We start from the raw sequence: 21,023 nt of genomic DNA on the forward strand, positions 1-21,023 counted from the left end.
CGTACAAACGCAACTATCAACTTGAACAAAACCAATACACATGAAAGAAATATACTGTATCTCTCTTTTTATTATAAATATACTTCATAGTAAACCGGCGATTTGTTTTATCTACAAGACTACAACACCACTTACTGCTTCTAGTCTTATAAATGTAAGATTAACCTGAAAATAAACACGACAGATAAATAATCCCATTCAGAGGAAATCTCTGCCTTTTCAGTTCTCCGGCAAGTCCGTATGGATTCTATTTGTCTTGAGAACATCGTGAAAAACAGCAGGTTTCTTGGTAATTGGAGCCAGTTCCTAAAATACCACAATTGATACAAGATCCGTGAAAGATTTTAGACCCGAGAAAAATAAAGAAGAGAGCCCAAAAGCACATCATCGAGGGAGAGAGAGAGAGTACCTCAACTGCAGCAGCTAAACCAAGGACGGTAGCTTCGGCCCAAGGTCTTCCCATTATTTGTAGTCCTATTGGAAGCCCTTCCTTATCATACCCAACCTGCGGTTTTTTTTTCCCATATGTTTATTAGAACGCTGAAATGACTTCTGCAAGACTGAAATAAGTAGACGAATATGACAGGTACAAGTTTGGTTGATATGTACTACTTAGAGACTTTAATAAATATATACGAAATCGCTTACGGGGATAGATATGGCCGGGAAGCCCAAGAGATTTGCAGCTAGAACAAAACGCATTAAATAAGCTGAAAAAAAGAAGCAATCCCATTTTCAGAAGCTGAAGACTCTGATGTGTATTTTTGGTTACACCTGACTACCTGAATAGGACACAGAAAGTAACACCAAAAGTGAAAAAGTTGGGAGTTTCTATTTGACAAACCTGTCACTTGAAAATTGGTTTCTCCATTTTTGAGAGCATCAGGAGGTATCACAGGGGCTGTCATACTGTTTGTACAAGACAACGTTTCACCAACAAAGTAAGACGAAATTTAAGCAGTCACATAGAAGTTATGTATTTTTAGACATTGGAAGCAAATGTTCGTTAATCTTTACTATCGCTAGATTACACATTGGTGGTGCTTCGGGAACGAAAAAGGTTTAATATCAAAGGAGTTCTCTGTTCATGGAATATTTTACGTACGCGGTTGTAGGGGTCACAATAACATCAACGTTTTTGAAGATATCCATGTGATACTCCATTAATCTTCGCCTGCAACAAATAATTTTGTAGAAGCGAGCAGCCTCTATATTGTCAATCATCTGCTCATAAATAATAAGTCCTAGCATTTTACCTGCCAGAAATCAGACTTTATATACAGATACACACTCTTGACGAGTTTTCTGGTCAGAGCATGTGATTTTGTGGGAAATTCATATGTGATATCTGCTAAAATTTAAATCAGGCTTTGGCAACTTCACTCCTTAGGCATGCAAAAACTTACACTCCTGGGATTGAAGTCAAAACCGTCATTTACCTAAGACATTGAGCAGCGATATAGTCTGAAGCAGAGAATGACCGGAAAATCGCAAAGCTGGTGCGAGTATCATAAGATAATTTTGAATTTTTCCTGAGACGTAAGACAATGGAGAGAATGGTTAGACCAAAGTTCTAATTTGTTGTATAATCTAAATAGGTATTTAGAGGTTCACGGCTACTGAAATCATAAAAAGCTTAAAGACATACCCAGCCTCACAGTAAGGAGTAAGAGAACACAGTGTTGCAGAGCCGATCGATACAACATGAGCTGCGCGCATCTCTCCCAATTCTGGAACCACTATTTCTACTACCTGCAATAGTAACATAGAAATTGTAACTGAAAAAATATATTAATAGCGAACCTGTACAATGAGAGAAACCTATTCAAATGATCAACTTACATCGCAACCATGATTCTTTGATAGAAGCTTAAGGATGTCTTCGCATTTGTCAGAGATGTCACTTGAACTAACATCATTAAACCACTGCACAGATAAAAACAATGCAATATAAATACAAATGAACTAACAAAGTCAAACTCAGATAGACTAGCAAGGATAGAAATTCACCGCTGTATATTTCCCTAGCCGTAGAGATCCTATAGCATTGCCTCCATTGTGAGACAATAACTTCGGAAAACAGGGTGGCGTCTACAGAGTAATTTCAAGACCAAATCATGCGGGAACATATTGCAAGAATATTTTCCATGATCATCAATTGAATACATGGCACACAATGACCATCACATTTAGAAGTGAGACTTTATTTTACTATTTAGATCATTTTTTTCTCTGAAATCCCTGTGGCTCAAAAATTAATAGAGAACATCATGTCTTCCTGGGAACAGAATATGCGTATAATGAGACACTTCTAAAAACGACTATCTGTCACATTTCATTAAATTTATATAGAGTGCTGTCTAGAATATGTTATGGCTGGAAACGGTTACCGGGTTCAAATTAAGCCTATCAGCAGATGAAGAACCCAAGATTGCTGCATACCTGAGAAACAAGCAAATCCTGATATGATTAGCCAAAATCCAGGTTTATCCGAAGATCAAAATCCAGATTTTGTGTGTTTTGCTTTAAACAGTTTTCGTTATTTTTTTTCTGTTGCACTACCACTCACTATTGTTGGCTGCTTTACAAAGATGTCAGGATTGAAAGATTGAAACATTCTGGTCATTCACTAGGCTCAACAAAGAAAAACTTACACCAAAAGGGCATCTTCCAGAGATGAAGCAAGTGGACCAATTATTTCCACTGTTCCCCCTTCACATAATGATCTGTAGAGATGATAGTGGTTAAAACAGAAATCATGCCATACACATAAGTTCAGATTTTGTTTGATCATGCCAACTAGATCCTTTTTCTAATCAATGTGCCAATAATTATCCACTGCAGCAAATAAGTCTGGCCATACAAGCAACAAAATCTAACAAGTTGACTTGCTGGTACAACTATTCACTAATATCTAAACTTTTAGAGCACCGACGAAGGATATATTAGTAGGTCAAAATGTTAACACCCAATAAGGGTTTTCTGTTTAGGAATCCTGATTCTCTTACATCTTACCCTGTCATATCTGTCCGACCATATGTTGTTTTTAGTCCCGTTATACCGCACAGTGATGCAGGGATGCGAACAGAGCCTGCAGTTCCAGACACGACTAAAACATACTATGCTATGCAGATCATATGTCAGATCAAAAAAATCAAAAGAACTTCGATACCTCCACCATCTGTTCCTAGAGCAGCTGAGCATAGTCCAGAGGCAACAATAGCTGCTGAACCCGAGGAAGATCCGCCTGTATACCTTTCATGTGCGTGTGGGTTTCTTGTCGTTCTGCAATGCAGTATACCAGAAAGAAAACCAAAAAGCAAATACATGAAAAATTAGAGAAAATAAAAGATGCAAGAAACACAATGAAGTGATACATATCAAGTAACAAAACAGTGTTATATCTCCCGCAAAACAAATAGCATTTTTCATGCAAATAAGATTTGTTCTCTGGTGAGTTGCTTACCCGTAATTAGAATTGTTCCCTGTGGTCCCCATGCCTAACTCATGCATATTTGCCTTGCCAAGTAAGATTGCACCACAACTTCGAAGTCTTGAAACAACAACTGAATCCTTCTCCACGGAACGATCTTCGTGTAGCCATGTCGTTCCACCTATAATGAAAAACGCTATGACAGGTCTGTTGTATCTGAAAATGTTTTAGATGAAATATGAGAATGACATACTCACCCTTTGTGGTATGGGGTAAACAATCAATATCGTCCTTGATTGTTACAAAAATTCCATCTAAAACGGATATTGGATTTCCTACACAGCTCACACCCAGCATGATCAATACAGATCTCTAAAATCTCACTAAAGCTGACACTTGAAGCATCTGAAAAATAGCTGCCTCAGTGATATCTGAACCTCGGACTACAAACAGATCTCGGATTCTGCATAATTACCTTCTTCAAACCTCTTTGTAGAAGCTTGAGCTTGCTTTCTGACTTCACTGGCATCAAAGCTAATCAAAAATGGTGTTGGAGACTTGTCATACTTAAACTCCCCTATGATTGAGATTATTTGTTCTGCTACCTAGCAATCAGCAACAAGATTCTTTGTTTGTACCAGAATAAAGAGAGTAAGAAACTGAAAAGTAAGATAACTAACCTGAGATGGAGTTGTCAGCTTAGATCTATAAGCATATGCATAATCACGTATCTTCCAGTACCGGAAGGATGACCTTGGATCTGCGTGGAAGCTACGAGAAGGATCATATTGAGGAAGACACTTCAAGGCTGTTTCCAATCTGTCTATAGGGCTCTCATCTTCGCCAACGATGACAACATCAAGCTCCGATTCTAGTTCAAAATGATACCCACAGATATTATATAGGTTAACGTAATGATTACCAATTGAAGTAAGCTAACACAATTCTCCATCTAAGTATAAAGCATGTCAATGATAAACGAACTGTAAGATAACAAAGGCCAAAGTAGAAGAATATACTTTGAGGTGGGAACTCCGGTCTAAACATGGGCTCTTCTGGTATAACTGTGTTGCGAAAAATCTGCAAGTCACAACACGGAGAAGCACATAACTATGTCATCAATAATAAAAAAATGTAAGAGTATTGACCATCAACAACCCTGAAGAACAGTAATAAAGGCAAATGAAAATAAAGTCAGTTTGATAAAAAAAAAGACCTCGGTCATGCCATTATTCTTCTTCAGTGAATCAACAATCGATGAACCTATAAGCGGCGCTTCAAGCATCTTAACGAACAACTTGAACAAAAAGCCAGTCAAATGAGGGGCTGCAAAAAAAGCACACAACTCATTCTTAAGAGCTAACGTTAAAATCCATGATCAGGCAAACGCAGGAAAGTGCATCGTATAATCGAACCTTTGATATCTTCTTCTTTATACTTGACCCCAGAAACATCAACCTCACGTGCCGGTTTCATGACCTGATACTTATGCATCTACATACAAAGTACCAAGCAAGAAAAGTAAAAGACATTAAGTTGGATTGATCTAATAGATCACACGTCACTGTTCTATAAGCTAAGCACTGAATAAATTTACAAAAACTAGCCAAACCACAAACACAAAAATCAAATAAAAATCGATGAGTCATTGTTAAGGAGTTTATTCCCGTAGCGTAAGAATCACAAATTTAAGAATCAGAACAAATTAGCAGGAAACAAAAAAAAATGACGGCGATGAAACTGATGAAGATTCCGACAGGCACAGAAGAAAAAAATATCGGCGCGAAAAAGAAAAAAAAAAACAAAAACAAAAAACAATAACCTCCTGCAGCAGATTCGGAAACCAGAATCACAAGCGAAACGAAAGATGGTAATTGAAGATTCAGATTGCAGAGTAAAAGAGGAACCTGAGAACGTTGATCCGAATCGGCGTCAATGAAGCTTTCCAACTTGCTTCGACGCAGATTTGAAGAAGCCGTGCGGATGAGCGGTGAAGTTGTTGGAAACTTGAATGGTCGATTTTACCGATTTTGTAATTCAATTAATTTAAGTACAGTATACTGAAATTGTTTCGATTGCTGAACTATTCCAACGATATCCTCAAATTTATGAAACGGTCCTCTTACCATATCAAATATATAATTTTGCCCCTATGGTTGTTATTTCTATACCTCCAGTCCCTATATAAAAGGAATTTATATAGTTTTGACCCCCTCCCCTAAATTGTTGTTCACACCTCCATATTTGTAGGAATTCTTGTTTTATTTGATTTTGGTTTAATAGTTGAAACACAGAATTTGGTTCAATTTGGTATAATTTGCAAATAAAACCGATTCGTTTTTTTTTATTGGTTTATTCGATTCGTTAAGATGTTCCAATATTACATCAAGAAAAACTAGTCCTAAAAGAATCATAGAAGAGGCTGTTACTTATTTGACTCATGACTATGCTCAATTATCATTTAAGAAATCAAATAATGTAATTATCTAGTAACTGTTGACTTTGGCTGAACATGAATTGGTATTGTATTAAATGTATCTGTCTACCATTATTTGGTTGGTTGACCTAATCAACCAAAGACCACGAGGCACGACTTGACGTCCGACTGATCGAGCAACATCGTACCGGCCCGACATATATGAATTACAGTTTTAACTTCTGGTCATATGGATTATTTAAACGAGACATTAGTGTACATATGGTCGAAAAAATACTAAACATTTCTTTCCACAAATAAAATATTAAACATTCAATTCACATGAACAGTGTACATACTACATAGTATTGCATTGGAGATATACTAACTAATTATCAAGTCTTGCAGTCATGTTTTGTGTGTATATAGTGAATATGAAGTTTATAACAATGTTTATTACGTTATTCAACAATATAAATTTTGTTTTTTCTGCCATCATGATTACACCATAGGCATGCTGGTGAAATACGTCTGATATAAGTTAGAATAATTACAACAATTTAACCACTTATAATAAGGTGCAAGTTGGCAATAAACTATGGTATAAATAAGAACAAACAAATGAGACGGTGAATATACAGTGACAATGTTAAGATATTTTCTTTTGTTGAGTGGATGTTAATTTTTATCCCCTTAGATGTTTAAACATTAAATTCGGTATTAATAATTTTACAATTATTTTTTAGATGTTGACAAGAAAAAGATGAAGAACAATTATCTTATAGATAACATGAAAAGTGTTAAGACTATACGATTTAATAATTGTTGTTCGTTTATTTTCCGATTTGAGGTGTTTTTTATATTTCAGAAAACGGAAATAAATCCTAATCAACTAGAAGCATCGATATCGAAACAAATATAATGCAACTAAAAACTTACTCCAACAACAATATAAAAAAAATATATCTAATAACCTCAACCAAAAACAAATCTAAGACTAATCGAGCTAAAGATCGACTAAAACCCAATTATTTTCTTTCTAAAACATCTTCTTTTTAAACTTTGAATTTTATCACTTAGAAAATTGAACCTTAAATTAGTGCTGAACTACTTGTTGACAAGAAAAAGGGTACTTAGTGCTTGACTTAAAAAAAAAAACACATGTAAAAGCTGGCCTTCTTCAACGTCGAAGTATCAAACACTAATTGGCCCAACCATAGGACTGTTCCCAAAAGTCATATTAATCCGTGGAGAGATTCAGCTAAAGGCACAGGCCGTTACAAAATCTCATCACAGCCATGAACTCAGAAATCTGACAGGACACGTGGAATAGAGCAATAAGTTCACGTACAACGTCCTGTCACGTTAACATTTTCCAACACCATCACCGTTTCGCCATGATAATAAAAACCATATCAGTCTTCTCATTTTCTTTCTAAATTCTCTCACTCATGATCATGAATTAAGCCCAACAAAAAAAAAACACAATTAGAGTCACTCACTCACTTAATTTCGCGAGATGGAGAAATTCTCGTACAACTCTTATCCAGATTCGACCGACTCTTCGCCGAGATCTCGCGAAATCGATTTCGACAACCCGCCGCCATGGGATGATCAGAACCACCACCAGCAGCAGCCACAGAGCTACAAGGTGAAGTTCATGTGCAGCTATGGCGGCAAGATTCAACCCCGGCCTCACGATAACCAGCTTACCTACGTAAACGGCGAGACGAAGATTCTCTCTGTCGATCGCGGGATTAGATTCCCAGTCTTAGCTTCGAAGCTCTCCGCCGTGTGCGGCGATGGTGCCGGAGACGTTTTGTTTAAGTACCAGCTCCCAGGCGAAGACCTAGACGCTTTGATCTCCGTTACCAACGATGACGACTTGGAGCACATGATGCACGAGTACGATCGCTTACTTCGTATGTCCTCTAAGCCCGCGAGGATGCGTCTGTTCCTCTTTCCGGCTTCTTCTTCCGCTTCCGCCGGATTTGGTTCAGAAGGTTCGACTCAATCGGATCGAGATCGTTTCGTCGAGGCGCTGAATACGGTTCGCACCCGACCCGAATCCGAGAAATCCGTAACAGCTCCTCCGAATACTGCGGATTTCCTGTTTGGATCGGAGAAAGTTGCAGCTCCGCCACCGCCGCAAGGCCCGCAACCGCCGCTTGAAGTGAAATTACCTGTACCGGCGGTGCTCGAACCTCCTTTATTCAACGATCCGCGGCGGGTGGTACAACCGGATCACGGCGGCGTAAACCCGGCGGAAATTCAAAGACAACAGATGCAGGAATTTCAGAGGATGCAAATTAGGGATCAGGAACAGCAACATCAATTACTTCAACAACAGGAAGCTATATACCGGAGGAAGAGTGAAGACGGTTTAGTGGAATCAGGAGGAGGTTACTTTTCTCCGCCGTACGCCCAAAATCAGCCGACGATTCCTCAAACCAATCCACAAGCTCCTCCGATGAGCTTCTGGCAAGGAAACCACAACAATAACAACCAAGCAGGCGTATTTCCAACAGCCGCACCGGGATTAGGCTTACCGGAGCAACCAGTATACATGATTCCATCTCCATCTCCAACTCCACATCCCGGAGCTGTATACCACGCGCCACCGCCACCACCGCAAGGCGTCATGAGACCAACAGCGGCCGCACAAGGCGGCTACTATCCTCCGGCACAGCGAATGGCTTCAGATACTTACAGGGAACAACAAGCAGCATACAACGTGGCTCAGCCGCCGATAGGAACAAAGGTACAACAACCAACTCCACCTTTTACCTCCGGTCCTCCTCCACCGCAATACTCCGCCGTTCCACCGCCGCGACAAGTCGTCGGTTTACCCGATACAACAGCGTATGCTCAGGTGACTTACGCCGGAGGAATGGGGAAACAAGTGTACTATACGGAGGCACCACCTCCACAGTACCATGGAATTGGCGTACCTGTGACTAATATGAACGATTTGAGAACCGGACCGGACGGAAAGCTTGTTGCTATGAACATGGCACCCAAAGTTTCATCACAGAATTCAGATTCGGCGGTGTGATGTTGTAATCATTATGGTTAAATCAGATGATTGTTTATATCATTCATCATCATCATCATATATATATATATATAGTGTAACTGTGATTACTTTGGTGTCTGATAAATAATGTTTGTTTCTTTCTTCATTTTATAATCTTATGAATGATGTTCTTGATTCTGCAATTTCTATAAATAATGTGAACCCGGTCTTTGCTTGCATCTTTTTAAGCTTAAGTTTCTGTGTCTGTGCAGCCTTTTACCTTTTTCTTTTTGCCTATGTCAACGAGATTCGGTTATCTGAAATCAAAATTGTTCGATTGGACTTGTGAACTACAAATTTTGAGAACAGGTGTAAAGTAATGAATCATTTTCTTGTGGAAGATCAACATTTGAAACTTAATTATTGGATTATGTTTAACAATTTCTTAAAAATTAAAAACAAATGTAGGCTCTCGTATATGATAGTTATGATTGGATTTTTATTTAAATGGTTAATACTAGAGGATGTCACGTCATAAATCTGCCACATTAGATATTTGATATTTCAAATACGATTTTTTTCTTACAATGGATGGTCCACGAAAACAAACAATCTTAGGGACAGGTGTTGTGTGAAAGGATTTAATTAGGTTGCGAGTTTTGAACTTTTGAGAATCTTAGGAAGAAGAGAGAGCTTTACTCAGTTCACTTATCGCCATGTCGTAAACCCATTTGCTGTATCATCCCAAATTTCTTCACTAAACGACAATCATTATTTGTCATTATTGAATGCATTATATCAATCAAAAAACAAAACCAATGTAAATTTAAGATATCTAGAAAACAGGTGTCCATTGACATGTGAGGGGATGTCTTTGACTTTCTGTCATAATTAGAGACCATCACCGGTGCAAGCCCCCTCCCACAACCACCTTCGCCCCGTAGAAGCTTTTAGGAATTATTCCTTGATCCTGATTCTTCATTACGAGTTTCAGTTTAAATTCCACTACTTTCTCTTACCAGAGTTTAATCGGAAATAACGAGCAAAAGAATAGATTTAAAAGAACATATAGTTAGTTAGTTACGCGCCTATGTAGTTAGACTCTATGTCAGCCATACTTTTATCTTTTTTTCTCCTTCAGTCTAATGCCGGAATTGGTTTCTCTTCACTATCTGTTTATGCATGTATTCCAATTTACGAATTACCAAATTTGATTTCTATCCTAAAATCTTATAATTGTAGTATACCATATCACAAAAAAACAATCAAAGACCAATCGTATAACTTCATCTCCCAGTTACATCATCTCAACTCATATAACGACAAAGTACACGTCTGTTCAACAAATGTCTCTGCTTCTATAGACTCTTTCCTTCAAACAATTTCTCATCAATCTTTCATATCTGAGTACAAATAACAAAGAATATTTAACATATATCTTATGAAGTAAATAAGCGTGAAACATTCGAAATCCGTATTTTTTAACATATTTTGAAACGGTAGATATAACCAACAGAAAGAATAAAAATAATAAAAATGGAAAACAAAACCACTGATTTATCATAATCAAACATCTCTGGAGGACAAAGTGACAAATGGAAAATCTTTTCGTCAGAGATGTAGAAAATCAGACTAAAAATCAATGAATTGGGAAAATCAGTTCAAACTTTAATTCAGATTCTACAAGTTTCCTTCATAAAAAAAAAAAAAATATGAAAAACAAGAACAAGAAAAGGAAGATGGTTTTCACCAGATGATCAGCCTCCGGTGATTCTTGTTTTGGCTTTGTGTTAATGCTCAGTGTTCTTGAGATTCAAGAACAGATCACCAAGTGCAGTTTCACAAGCTGTTTGACCCTCTGGTCCCAAAGCCTTGAGGAGAGACTTGGTGAGTTTCAAAGAAGAGACCATTCGAAAGATCTTGCCACAAGATTTACGCACCTTAGCTCGCTTCGCTTGCTTCTTCTCCTCGGGCATCTTTGCAACAAGCTCTTTAATTAAATGACTCAGTTTCTTCAGATGAGTCTTCATTGTTTTCTTCGAATCTTCTTGGGTTTCCTCGCTTATAGGAACCAATGATCTTAGAGTTTCAGTGATCAAATCAAGAGCTTCAACTCTACGGAATTCAACCTTCGCACTCCCACTTTTGTCCAGAAGAAATCCAAACAATTGGTGTCCAATCCATGGTCTCCTTCGAAACACTTCCTCAAGAAACTCTACCTTCATTTGAGACTTCTTGGTATCAAAGTACCGGACAAGGACATTCCGAAACACATCCAAGATCTTCTCCAGTTCAGTGTCTGAGAATTTTCTCGAGTCGATTATCTTCAGAACCCAGTAAGTTGAGTTCTGGGCAAAGTTAGAGATCATTTTGTGTCGGTTCCACGCAGCTGACTGCTTCTTCTTGGCAGGATTAACCCCTGACTTCTTACTCTTGAATGGTTTTGCCGCCAGTTTAAGATTCTTCTCCAACAAAGAAGCAAGTGCAGGCGATTCGATACTTTCATCCTTGAATAATTCTCTAGCCTTGAAAATCTTCTTCTGGATGATACCCCATATCCGCTGTAAAAGCTGCTGACTACTTTCTGCAGTGCTTGGGTTCACAAGTGCCTGAGCTAAGTTTAAGTACACTGTCATAACCTGAGGATTACCTGTTAGAACATCACCAGAAACACAGCGCACAACTCAGTAGAGACCAATATTGTGCATTTCATCATGCCAAATCATTATCTTATGATGCACTTACCTGGGTTTTCATTGAGGTAGATCTCAAGAAGGGAAAGGACACGGAGTTTGAACAAAACAAGCTGAGACTGAGCAGTTTCACCACCAGCTTGATTTCTCTTCTCCTTGAATATCTGCGCCAGGTAAGTGTCCATGCGGAACATTGCATCATCATCCATCCCATCATCATCTTCATCGGAGTTTTCAGGGACTTCCCTGTCAACAGCCATAGGGACAACGCCCGTAACTGTTTCAGAATCATCAGTGTGCTCATCGCTCTCACCGGTTTCACCCATTTCCTCGTTTTCTTCATCTTCTTCCTCTTCAATAGCTAGACAATCTTCGTCATCATCATCAAGATCCTCAGAGTCTTGGTCCTCCTGATGTCTGGCAGGTTTTAGATCTTTCTTAATCACCCGTAACATTCTCAGCAGCCCATCAGTGGTGACATCTTTACAGAAGTACTTGAAAACCTACAAGAGACAGAGTTGTGAATTTCTATTAAAACTTGCGGTTAAGCCAATCGCAAACAATGAACCAAAGAATCAATGAGAAGCACATTTTAGCACTAAGGATCTGAAACTTCAAGTATAAGAGACTTTTTAATATTATTTTGGCTTGTGCCTAGCTTATTACCTGCTCAATGGAAGATCGCATTGGAGCTGAAGAATGTGGCGAGAGAGATAGTAATGTGTCCACGAGGACATCCATGACTGCTGGTTCTTGTTCATTGTCTGCCTCACCTTCGCCGTCACTTTTCAGAAGATCAAGAGAGGAACTGAAAGCTTTGTCGCAGCATACTGAAAGTTCACTTGCAGCTTCCGAGAACTCTCCCGGATGGAGGAGTATTTGAAGCAACAGCTGAACGACTAAGTGCCTCAGTGCATGATATTTATTTGCATCAGCAGATAATCCACAATTCCTTTCCTGCCAAATAGTAAGGTTTCACAAGCACAGAAGCACATCAACATTTACTTTAGTAAGGTTTCAAGTTACAGTAGCATTCAAGCAAAGCGAGTAACAAAATTTACCTCCTTTGAGAGTTTACTTTCTGTTTCTTGTAATTCTTTGACAGCCTTTTCATCTGCTTCATTCAAGGAACGGAAGAGAGAAACAGAGGGAATGTTCTGCAGCGTGCTTAGGAATCTCATGAAGTACGAAACAGGATCATCAGGCTGCTCCAAGCCATTTTCCTTAGATAGTGGATTCTCAATTTTTTGAGAATTCGACAGCAAGAGCTGAAGCTGTTCGATGCACATTTTGCAAAGAGCAGTGGGAGTAGCTGTCTTCGGCCACTTAAATTTCTCCTGCAACTCAAATGATGTAACTTCAGTGCCAAGAGAAGCCAGAAACAGACCTTGAACAGCGAGAAATTTCAAAATCTGCTTTTGCACTCGCAGTTTCGCCTCAGGAGCCAATTTAGCATGTTTTAAAATACCAGGGAGAGACTCAATGACCCAGCTTTTCAGAACATCTGAGTTTCTAGTTGTCCCAACCGAATCCTTCTCCTCGTTTGAACCAATCTCAGAATTATCATCTGTTGTTTGACTCTGATCTGAGTTCAGAGAGCAAGGTTCTAAAGCCCATTTCATACTTGAAGGTTCCTCAGGAACATGCTGTTCATCCACAAACAAGTTCATCAAGTTCTGGAGAAAAAGCGTGCAACCATCTTCAGTTTCAAAATCTGCAGCTAGATCTTTAACAGTTTTCGTACGTGTAATATTGTCGAATCTTCCTTCACTGTGTTTCTGAAGAGCCATTGTAACAGCCACCCTCTTGGTATCGTCGTCTTTAACCCAATCCATTAACTCCACAAGAAAATGGTTTGCAACTTTATGCAACCAAGAGTCCTCTGTGGAGAGTATGTCCATGAGGCACTGAACAAATTTGAAGGATAAAACATGTTGGACGAAGCTTGCAGGAAGCTTTGGAAGAAGAAGAAGCAGTATATCGAATGCCAAATGTTTGCGATCATGAGATGAAGAAAGTAGGGTTCCTTCCATAAAAATTTCGCAGAAATTCCGGATGTTATTTGTGGCTTCTTCTTCAACGGGGTTGGACTTGCGGTTTCGCTTTTGCTTTTTCGAGGAACTCGAAACCGATGTGGCATCTTCGCTTTGAACAACTGCTTCCGGTAACAGCATATCGCGAATAACATACCATAGGCTATGAACACGAGGCTGGCAGAAAGAAGATTCCTGGAAATTTCCACAACAAAAACACAATCACATGACAGAATCTTAACATGTTCAACCATTCTCCATAGCAAAAAGATTGGCATGTACTTTACCTTCAAGCAATTACCAATGGCCGAGAGATGATCAGCAGAAAAAAACTTCCCGGAACTAAAAGGAACTGGTAGTAGCTTGCTAAATAGAGGATGATCATCTGAAATCTTCTCATGGAGTTTAAGCGCTAGGAGCAAAGCATCTGGGTTTCCAACGAGGGTGGCTTGTTCAAACCATTTATGAAGCTCTGGAGCTTCCATAACATGAGTCACGACAGCTTCAGCAGGCAGCTGCACAAAAGAAAGATGGTAATATATAAGACTTCACAGCAAGTGGTAAATGGTATCATAAGAATGAACCTATTATACCTTCTCAACAAAGTCTAGAAGAACATGAACAGCTGGTTCCTGCAAGTAACGCTTTTTCGCAGCAAGACCAATAAGAGCGTCGGTAAATTCTTTGATGATCTGAGAGTCTTTATCAGACTGCCAATCTTCAATTAGTCTTCCAGATCGCGCTAGCGCACCATAAGCAAACAACCGACCCAATAGGCATTCCTTTACATCCTGTGTCAAATTGCAAAATCAAAGCATTTGAGTCTCTATAGCAAAAATCACATAGTAAAACGAAGGATGAAACTGCTACTTACTTGCCCCTTCATGGATGAAGAAACCGACAGAGAATCAGATATGAGTTTCAGCAGCGATTCCACATTAATGCTAGAAATTATGCTAACAGGTAATGTTAACCCCAAGGCAAATCCTTGTCTTGCACACTGTTGCCGAAACATAAGCAACCCCCAAAAAGAAAAAAAAAATCAGTGTTTTCTAGAAAAATTAAAAAGAAGGTTAGATCTTTGGATATTAAAACTGAACAAGAAGGAGATACCTCTCTTGAAGAAGAGACTCCACGAATTAGCCTGCGTAGAGCGTATCTCACATGTGGCGCACAATTATCCAAACCGTCGTTTTTCTCAGCTTCAAGCATCAATCCGCCATCAACAGATTCCTTATCCGGTAACATCTCGTATTGCTTCTGAATCTCTTGCAACCTCGACACCAACGACGCAGCAGCTTCTTCTCTAACAGAAGCATCAGAAGAAGCCAAATCCCTAAAATAGTTAAGTGGTAACTCCGGCAACTTTCCAGTTATGGAAGAAGAGGAAGAAGCGGCGGCAAGGGACGCTTCAGGGTCGTTGGAGTTGGAATCGGTAACCACGGGGTTGGGCCGCGAGGCTTCACCACCGTTCTCGAGAGCTGCGCGTTTTCTCTCTTTGTCTGAAGCTTTCCTCTTCTTCTTCTTCTCCATGTCCTTACCGGAACTCGCAGCGCCGGGAGGAGCCGCCGCCGCGGCCGCACCAGTATCATCAGCATTCATGTTATCACTCTTTGATTTCTTCTTCTTCATAAACGAATCCGGATGGTTCATCTCCACATCCTCCGATGAATCGCCGCTACTTCTCTTCTTACTGCCCATTTGAAACGCCGATTTTTGCTTTGTTCAAACAAAAAAAAAAATTAAAACCCTTAAAGAGAGGCAAAATTGGAGGAATGAGACCAAAAGAAAACCCTAGTCGACAAATTTGGGAATTGGTAATTTGGGAACCAAACCTAAGGGTTTAGGGTTTAGAAGCAAACTCTGTAAATAATATACATGTCCCAATAAAAAAATTAGTATTTTCTGGCCGGTTCCCGGTTAGGACTTGCGATGAATTTTGGCAGAATTGTTCCATTATTTCCAAATCCATAAACATATACAGTAATAAAATTCAAAATTGCAATAGACAAGTTATAAGACATGTTAATCTTTTTTTCTTCTACAGCGGATTAAAAACAATTTAAAATATTTGTAGATGTCAATTTGCAGGGGAAAAGAAAACTGTTGCATATGATTTGGTAGAAATTTGAGGGGAAAAAACAAAACCAGTTTTTCATGTACCGGTTAAACACCTGAACTTCTGTGAGTTTGAATATCGATACACTGGCCAGACTCCGGATGCGAAGATTTGAGGTAACGAAGCTTGGTTCGACGATACCTTCCAAAGCACTCGTCCTTCTCGCCAAACCCTTTGCCTTCTCTCTCGATATGATCTGGGTGGGTCAAAAACCACATTATTCTGTGGTTCAAATTTGGTTATTGGGTTCATTTGGGCTTACATTGCTGGACTTGGGCCTCTTCTAAAACTGATCACCATTTATAAATGTTCTCATAAACAGATATATTTATAGTTTATTGCCGATCCTTCTAGGATGCAAGACGAAGATACTGTCAACAACAAACGGATTCCTTCAACTCTTTAAATTTCTTATTTTATTTACAGTCATCTCATTTATAAACTAAAACATAATTTATTTTTACGTCATAGCATCAAGAAAAATTTGTAGTTTTCTCTTGTTGGCCCCTACTAACATAATAATCACTCATTTGCTTAATCATAACGATGTACTTCAGATAGTTGACTCATTAGAGCCAATCAATAATTCTTATTTAAACTAATCAAAAGTTCAAACCCGCTTTTATTCGATTTTCCATACATTTAAATAATAAAAAAAATTAAGAAGAGAGTTGTTCGTTGTCAGTCTCGCATAAAGATTCCTAGTCTTGCTCTCTCTATATCTCTCTCTCTGATCTCTTTCTTACTCAGTACTCACACAGACACACACAAACAAACAAAAGACTTAACCTCTTCACCAGAATGGCCATCGCCGACGAATTATCCGACGACGAGACATCGCCGATTGAAGAAGTCCGTTTAACGGTAACAAATACCGACGACCCGACACTACCGGTTTGGACATTTAGGATGTGGTTCTTAGGTATAATCTCATGTTCCCTCCTCTCTTTCCTTAACCAGTTCTTCTCGTACCGAACCGAACCGCTTGTGATCACTCAAATCACGGTTCAAGTGGCCACACTCCCCATCGGTCATTTCTTGGCCAAGGTGCTTCCCAAAACCCGGTTTGGATTACCCGGATTAGGATCGACCAGGTTCTCGTTGAACCCCGGTCCGTTTAACATGAAAGAGCATGTGCTGATCTCGATTTTCGCGAATGCGGGTAGTGCGTTCGGATCCGGGTCGGCTTATGCGGTTGGTATCGTCACAATTATTAAAGCTTTCTATCGCCGGAATATTTCTTTTGTTGCCGGTTGGCTCCTCATCATCACTACCCAGGTACGTAATCTAACTTTTAATCATTTTTTTCTCAAGTTGTTATATATTTATTAGTTTATAATAATAATACTAATTAATATGAGAGTAATGGAACGTAACTAAATAGTTGAAGATTGGGAACAACTAGTTGAAAAACTACGAAAAATCAAGAAAAGTTACGTCTTAATGTTCATATTTGGTCGACAAAAAAAAAGTTCTTGTTTCTCTACTTCAACCTTATCGGTTGAATAACTTACAAAATTGCCATTTTAAATTGGAATTCTGAGCAGTCAGCACTCGAAAATATATGACTTAAATAAGTAACTTTACGAGAGAAATTTTCTTATACTCTATTTAGAGAATATTTTGTAAACAAGATATATATCGTTGAGAAAGAAATGAGATACTTTTGCTTAAAAACGAAAATTTGTCCGTTTGCTTGACATTATTGGCGATGTCATTTGATTGTAATTTTTTATTGATACTTGTTGTAGATAATATTTTATAAATTTACAAAATACATAATCGTAGGTATTGGGATACGGGTGGGCCGGTTTACTAAGGAAATATGTGGTCGAACCGGCTCACATGTGGTGGCCTAGCACTTTGGTTCAAGTCTCCCTGTTTCGGTGCGTTTTCTACTCTTCTTAACTAATAAAAAGTATTAATTAGTACTAATTCTATTCCTCTTTTGCAATAAGCTACATAACATTGTAAGCATTAGCATCAATCTGTGTGAGAAACCAACTTTAGGATTTTACTTTTATAAATTTAAGTTTTAGTTCATAAGTAAAAAACAATTTCTTCTTTGCATCTAAGTGTGTCGAGTATATAAATACAAAGCTTATCCGTATCTATTTTTTCCCAAGAAATCAGAGAGAAAATATTTTTTACAATACCACAAAATTACAAAAATATAATAAACAATGATCGTGTAGCAAGATATTTTCTTCAAATTTGAGTCCACTAGCGGGCAAACTCTCATTGATTTTTCCTCTGCTATATTCCAATTTTCACACCATTTTCTTCTGTGATTTTCAACCCTCTCACTGAGTTAAAGATTTAGATTTCGTTATTGCGGTCATTGGTCAATATAAAAAATATAATAACATTATCTTATTTTGTATGAAAAAAATAGGATATAATAATGATAGACACCAGCCAAAATTATGGTCCACGCTTCACGCTTGTGGACTAGTATATGTATGCCATCCATTGATTATGGAGCATGAATTCGATCTACAAGATTGACCGAAAGCATTTACATACATAGTCCGCTAATATATGTATATCTCAGTAGAAAAAATAATTTTAAATCTTTCTTTTTAAAAGGGAATGAATAAGTAAGCCGTATACATGGCGGTCTTTTTCGTCTACGTAAGTATATATGACTAGCTTACTTACTCACTCGCTGGTCAACAAGCTGATTAACCTTTCCACACTTCATAATTATGCCAAAGGAAAACATATATAAATGTTTACTTTTCTAAACATTCATTTATTTGTGAAAGCTTTTATAGAGAACATACACACGTTACTTATCGATCGTCTTTATTATTACAGCAAATAGAGTTAATTGTCCAATCTAATATATGGCTGTGGTGGAGATTGCACATGGTGGGTCTATGCATATTTACTATTCAACATGTAATTAATGGGAGATTACGATACCCTTAGATATCTAAGTATTTATCAGATAATTAATTAATGAAAATGGGTTGCTGCTACCAGGAGGCAAGATCCACTAAAATTCAAAGAAGTACTAGCTAACCGAAGTATAATTTTATTTTTAGAAGACTTGGTCAAAAGCTTAATCCGTTGTAGACTCTTAGAAATAATCACCCTACAATTGAATTAAAATGTTGATAATTATTAATATGCTATAACTCAGTTCATGATAATTAATTGATCATCGTTTTGCTGATTAATATCGATGTGATTATAGAAACATTTCTTGATAACAAACACACATTTCACATAAATATTGCAAATTCCCAAGTGTGTAGTTGCTTTGTCGAAAATCCTCGTAGTCATATAATTAAGGAATACTTGATTTTAAATGAAAAAACAAAATTTTGTATGCGTAGGGCACTGCATGAGAAGGATGAGCAAAGGATGACGAGAGCAAAATTCTTTGTAATAGCATTAGTATGCAGTTTTGGATGGTACATAGTCCCTGGCTATCTATTCACAACACTGACGAGCATCTCATGGATATGTTGGGCGTTCCCAAGATCAGTCACTGCTCAACAGATTGGTTCGGGAATGAGAGGACTCGGTCTTGGAGCCTTTACACTCGACTGGACCGCGGTTGCCTCTTTCTTGTTCAGTCCACTCATCAGCCCGTTCTTCGCCATCGCCAATGTTTTCATCGGTTATGTTCTTTTGATCTACCTCGTCTTGCCTTTAGCGTATTGGGGTTTTGACTCTTACCACGCTAAGAGGTTTCCTATATTCTCATCGCATCTGTTCACATCGGTTGGTCAGAAGTACGATATTCCTGCGATCGTGAATAATAAGTTCGAGCTTGATGTAGCCAAGTATGAGCAACAAGGAAGGATCAACTTGAGCATGTTCTTTGCTCTTAGCTATGGGCTTGGTTTCGCCACCATTGCTTCTACACTCACTCATGTAGCTCTCTTCTATGGCAGGTACGTAAAAATATGTAAGCATCACAAAAGTATAATATGTGGCATCAATACTAAATATATAAATATATGTCATCATCAACAGGGAAATTTCGGAGAGGTTTCGGGTTTCGTACAAAGGCAAAGAAGATATACACACTCGGTTAATGAAGAGATATAAGGACATACCTTCATGGTGGTTTTACTCAATGTTGGCTTCTACACTTCTTGTCTCTCTTGCGTTATGTGTTTTCTTGAACGATGAGGTTCAAATGCCTTGGTGGGGACTTGTGTTCGCAAGTGCGATGGCTTTCATCTTCACACTTCCCATCAGCATCATAACCGCAACAACCAACCAAGTAAGCAATACTAGTACTGGTTATTCTTCTTTCTTTCTTTCTTTTTTCTTGCAACGAGGTAATCATTTTTCAACATTTATTGCAGACACCAGGGTTGAATATAATAACGGAGTACGCAATGGGAATCATCTACCCGGGACGGCCCATCGCAAATGTATGCTTCAAAGTCTATGGATACATGAGTATGGCACAAGCTGTCTCTTTCTTGAATGACTTCAAACTTGGCCACTACATGAAGATCCCACCAAGATCCATGTTCTTGGTTCAATTCATCGGTACAATTCTTGCTGGAACAATCAACATAACGGTCGCATGGTGGCAACTAAACTCTATCAAAAACATATGTCAAGAAGAGCTTCTACCACCAAACAGTCCATGGACATGTCCCGGTGACCGTGTTTTCTTCGATGCATCGGTCATTTGGGGATTGGTCGGACCAAAACGGATCTTTGGCTCTCAAGGAAACTACGCTGCCATGAATTGGTTTTTCCTTGGTGGTGCGATAGGACCGGTAATAGTGTGGTTATGCCACAAAGCGTTTCCAAAACGTTCTTGGATTCCACTTGTGAATCTCCCGGTTCTTCTAGGAGCAACCGCAATGATGCCACCTGCAACGGCGGTTAACTACAATTCGTGGATTTTGGTCGGGACGATATTCAACTTGTTTGTGTTCCGGTACCGGAAAAGTTGGTGGCAGAGGTATAACTACGTGCTGTCAGCTGCGATGGACGCTGGTGTAGCGTTCATGGCGGTTTTGTTGTACTTCTCGGTAGGGATGGAGGAGAAGACTTTGGATTGGTGGGGAACAAGAGGTGAACATTGTGATCTAGCCACGTGTCCAACTGCTAGAGGAGTAATTGTTGATGGTTGTCCGGTTAAATGATCTTTATATGTTTGATTAGTGTGTTACAAGAATGTATGATATCACCATTTATAAACAAATAAAGTAACCGAAACTCACTCAAATTGTACCATAAACCAAAGGTCCATAGAACTCAAAAAATTTATAGCTCTTCAGAGCTTGTTTTCCATGAAAAACATACGAAAAACTATATTCGCACCTAATTTGG

The 21,023-nt window shown here is 38.6% G+C and overlaps 4 protein-coding genes across 5 annotated transcripts; 2 read left to right on the forward strand and 2 right to left on the reverse strand.

The window, feature by feature from the left end:
* Positions 1-46: 46 nt before the first annotated feature.
* LOC18012579 (fatty acid amide hydrolase) lies at positions 47-5,574 on the reverse strand. Its single transcript, XM_006394091.2, has 21 exons — positions 5,341-5,574; positions 4,849-4,927; positions 4,650-4,759; positions 4,453-4,513; positions 4,114-4,304; positions 3,909-4,038; positions 3,691-3,768; positions 3,467-3,614; positions 3,173-3,285; positions 3,016-3,091; positions 2,655-2,726; positions 2,391-2,442; positions 2,011-2,091; positions 1,843-1,926; positions 1,649-1,752; positions 1,440-1,532; positions 1,106-1,174; positions 845-909; positions 649-710; positions 410-505; positions 47-306 (listed from the first exon to the last, which is right to left on the reverse strand). Exons 2-21 carry the CDS (start codon positions 4,925-4,927, stop codon positions 220-222), a joined length of 1,851 nt encoding a protein of 616 aa, XP_006394153.1. The 5' UTR covers positions 5,341-5,574; the 3' UTR covers positions 47-219.
* A 1,703-nt stretch (positions 5,575-7,277) lies between these two features.
* Positions 7,278-9,102, forward strand: LOC18012895 (trithorax group protein osa). Its single transcript, XM_006394092.2, has one exon. It carries the CDS (start codon positions 7,369-7,371, stop codon positions 8,902-8,904), a length of 1,536 nt encoding a protein of 511 aa, XP_006394154.1. The 5' UTR covers positions 7,278-7,368; the 3' UTR covers positions 8,905-9,102.
* Positions 9,103-10,492: 1,390 nt separating this feature from the next.
* On the reverse strand, positions 10,493-15,886 carry LOC18012877 (DNA polymerase V). 2 transcript variants are annotated; one of them, XM_024151201.1, is made up of 9 exons: positions 15,766-15,886; positions 14,705-15,310; positions 14,466-14,591; positions 14,185-14,382; positions 13,879-14,106; positions 12,620-13,786; positions 12,225-12,515; positions 11,611-12,061; positions 10,493-11,515 (listed from the first exon to the last, which is right to left on the reverse strand). In XM_024151201.1, exons 2-9 carry the CDS (start codon positions 15,290-15,292, stop codon positions 10,656-10,658), a joined length of 3,909 nt encoding a protein of 1,302 aa, XP_024006969.1. In that variant the 5' UTR covers positions 15,293-15,310; positions 15,766-15,886; the 3' UTR covers positions 10,493-10,655. The 2 variants fall into 2 exon arrangements, with proteins under 2 accessions (XP_024006969.1, XP_006394155.1); XM_006394093.2 differs by having other exon boundaries at positions 15,755-15,860.
* Positions 15,887-16,409: 523 nt separating this feature from the next.
* Positions 16,410-20,991, forward strand: LOC18012878 (oligopeptide transporter 4). Its single transcript, XM_006394094.2, has 5 exons — positions 16,410-16,988; positions 17,499-17,596; positions 19,055-19,618; positions 19,701-19,953; positions 20,039-20,991. The coding sequence occupies exons 1-5, from the start codon at positions 16,512-16,514 to the stop codon at positions 20,834-20,836; spliced, it is 2,190 nt and encodes a 729-aa protein (XP_006394156.1). The 5' UTR covers positions 16,410-16,511; the 3' UTR covers positions 20,837-20,991.
* The last annotated feature ends 32 nt before the right edge of the window (positions 20,992-21,023 follow it).

Source organism: Eutrema salsugineum, unplaced genomic scaffold, assembly GCF_000478725.1.
Source record: "Eutrema salsugineum unplaced genomic scaffold, Eutsalg1_0 scaffold_6, whole genome shotgun sequence".
Classification (NCBI taxonomy): Eukaryota; Viridiplantae; Streptophyta; class Magnoliopsida; order Brassicales; family Brassicaceae; genus Eutrema; species Eutrema salsugineum.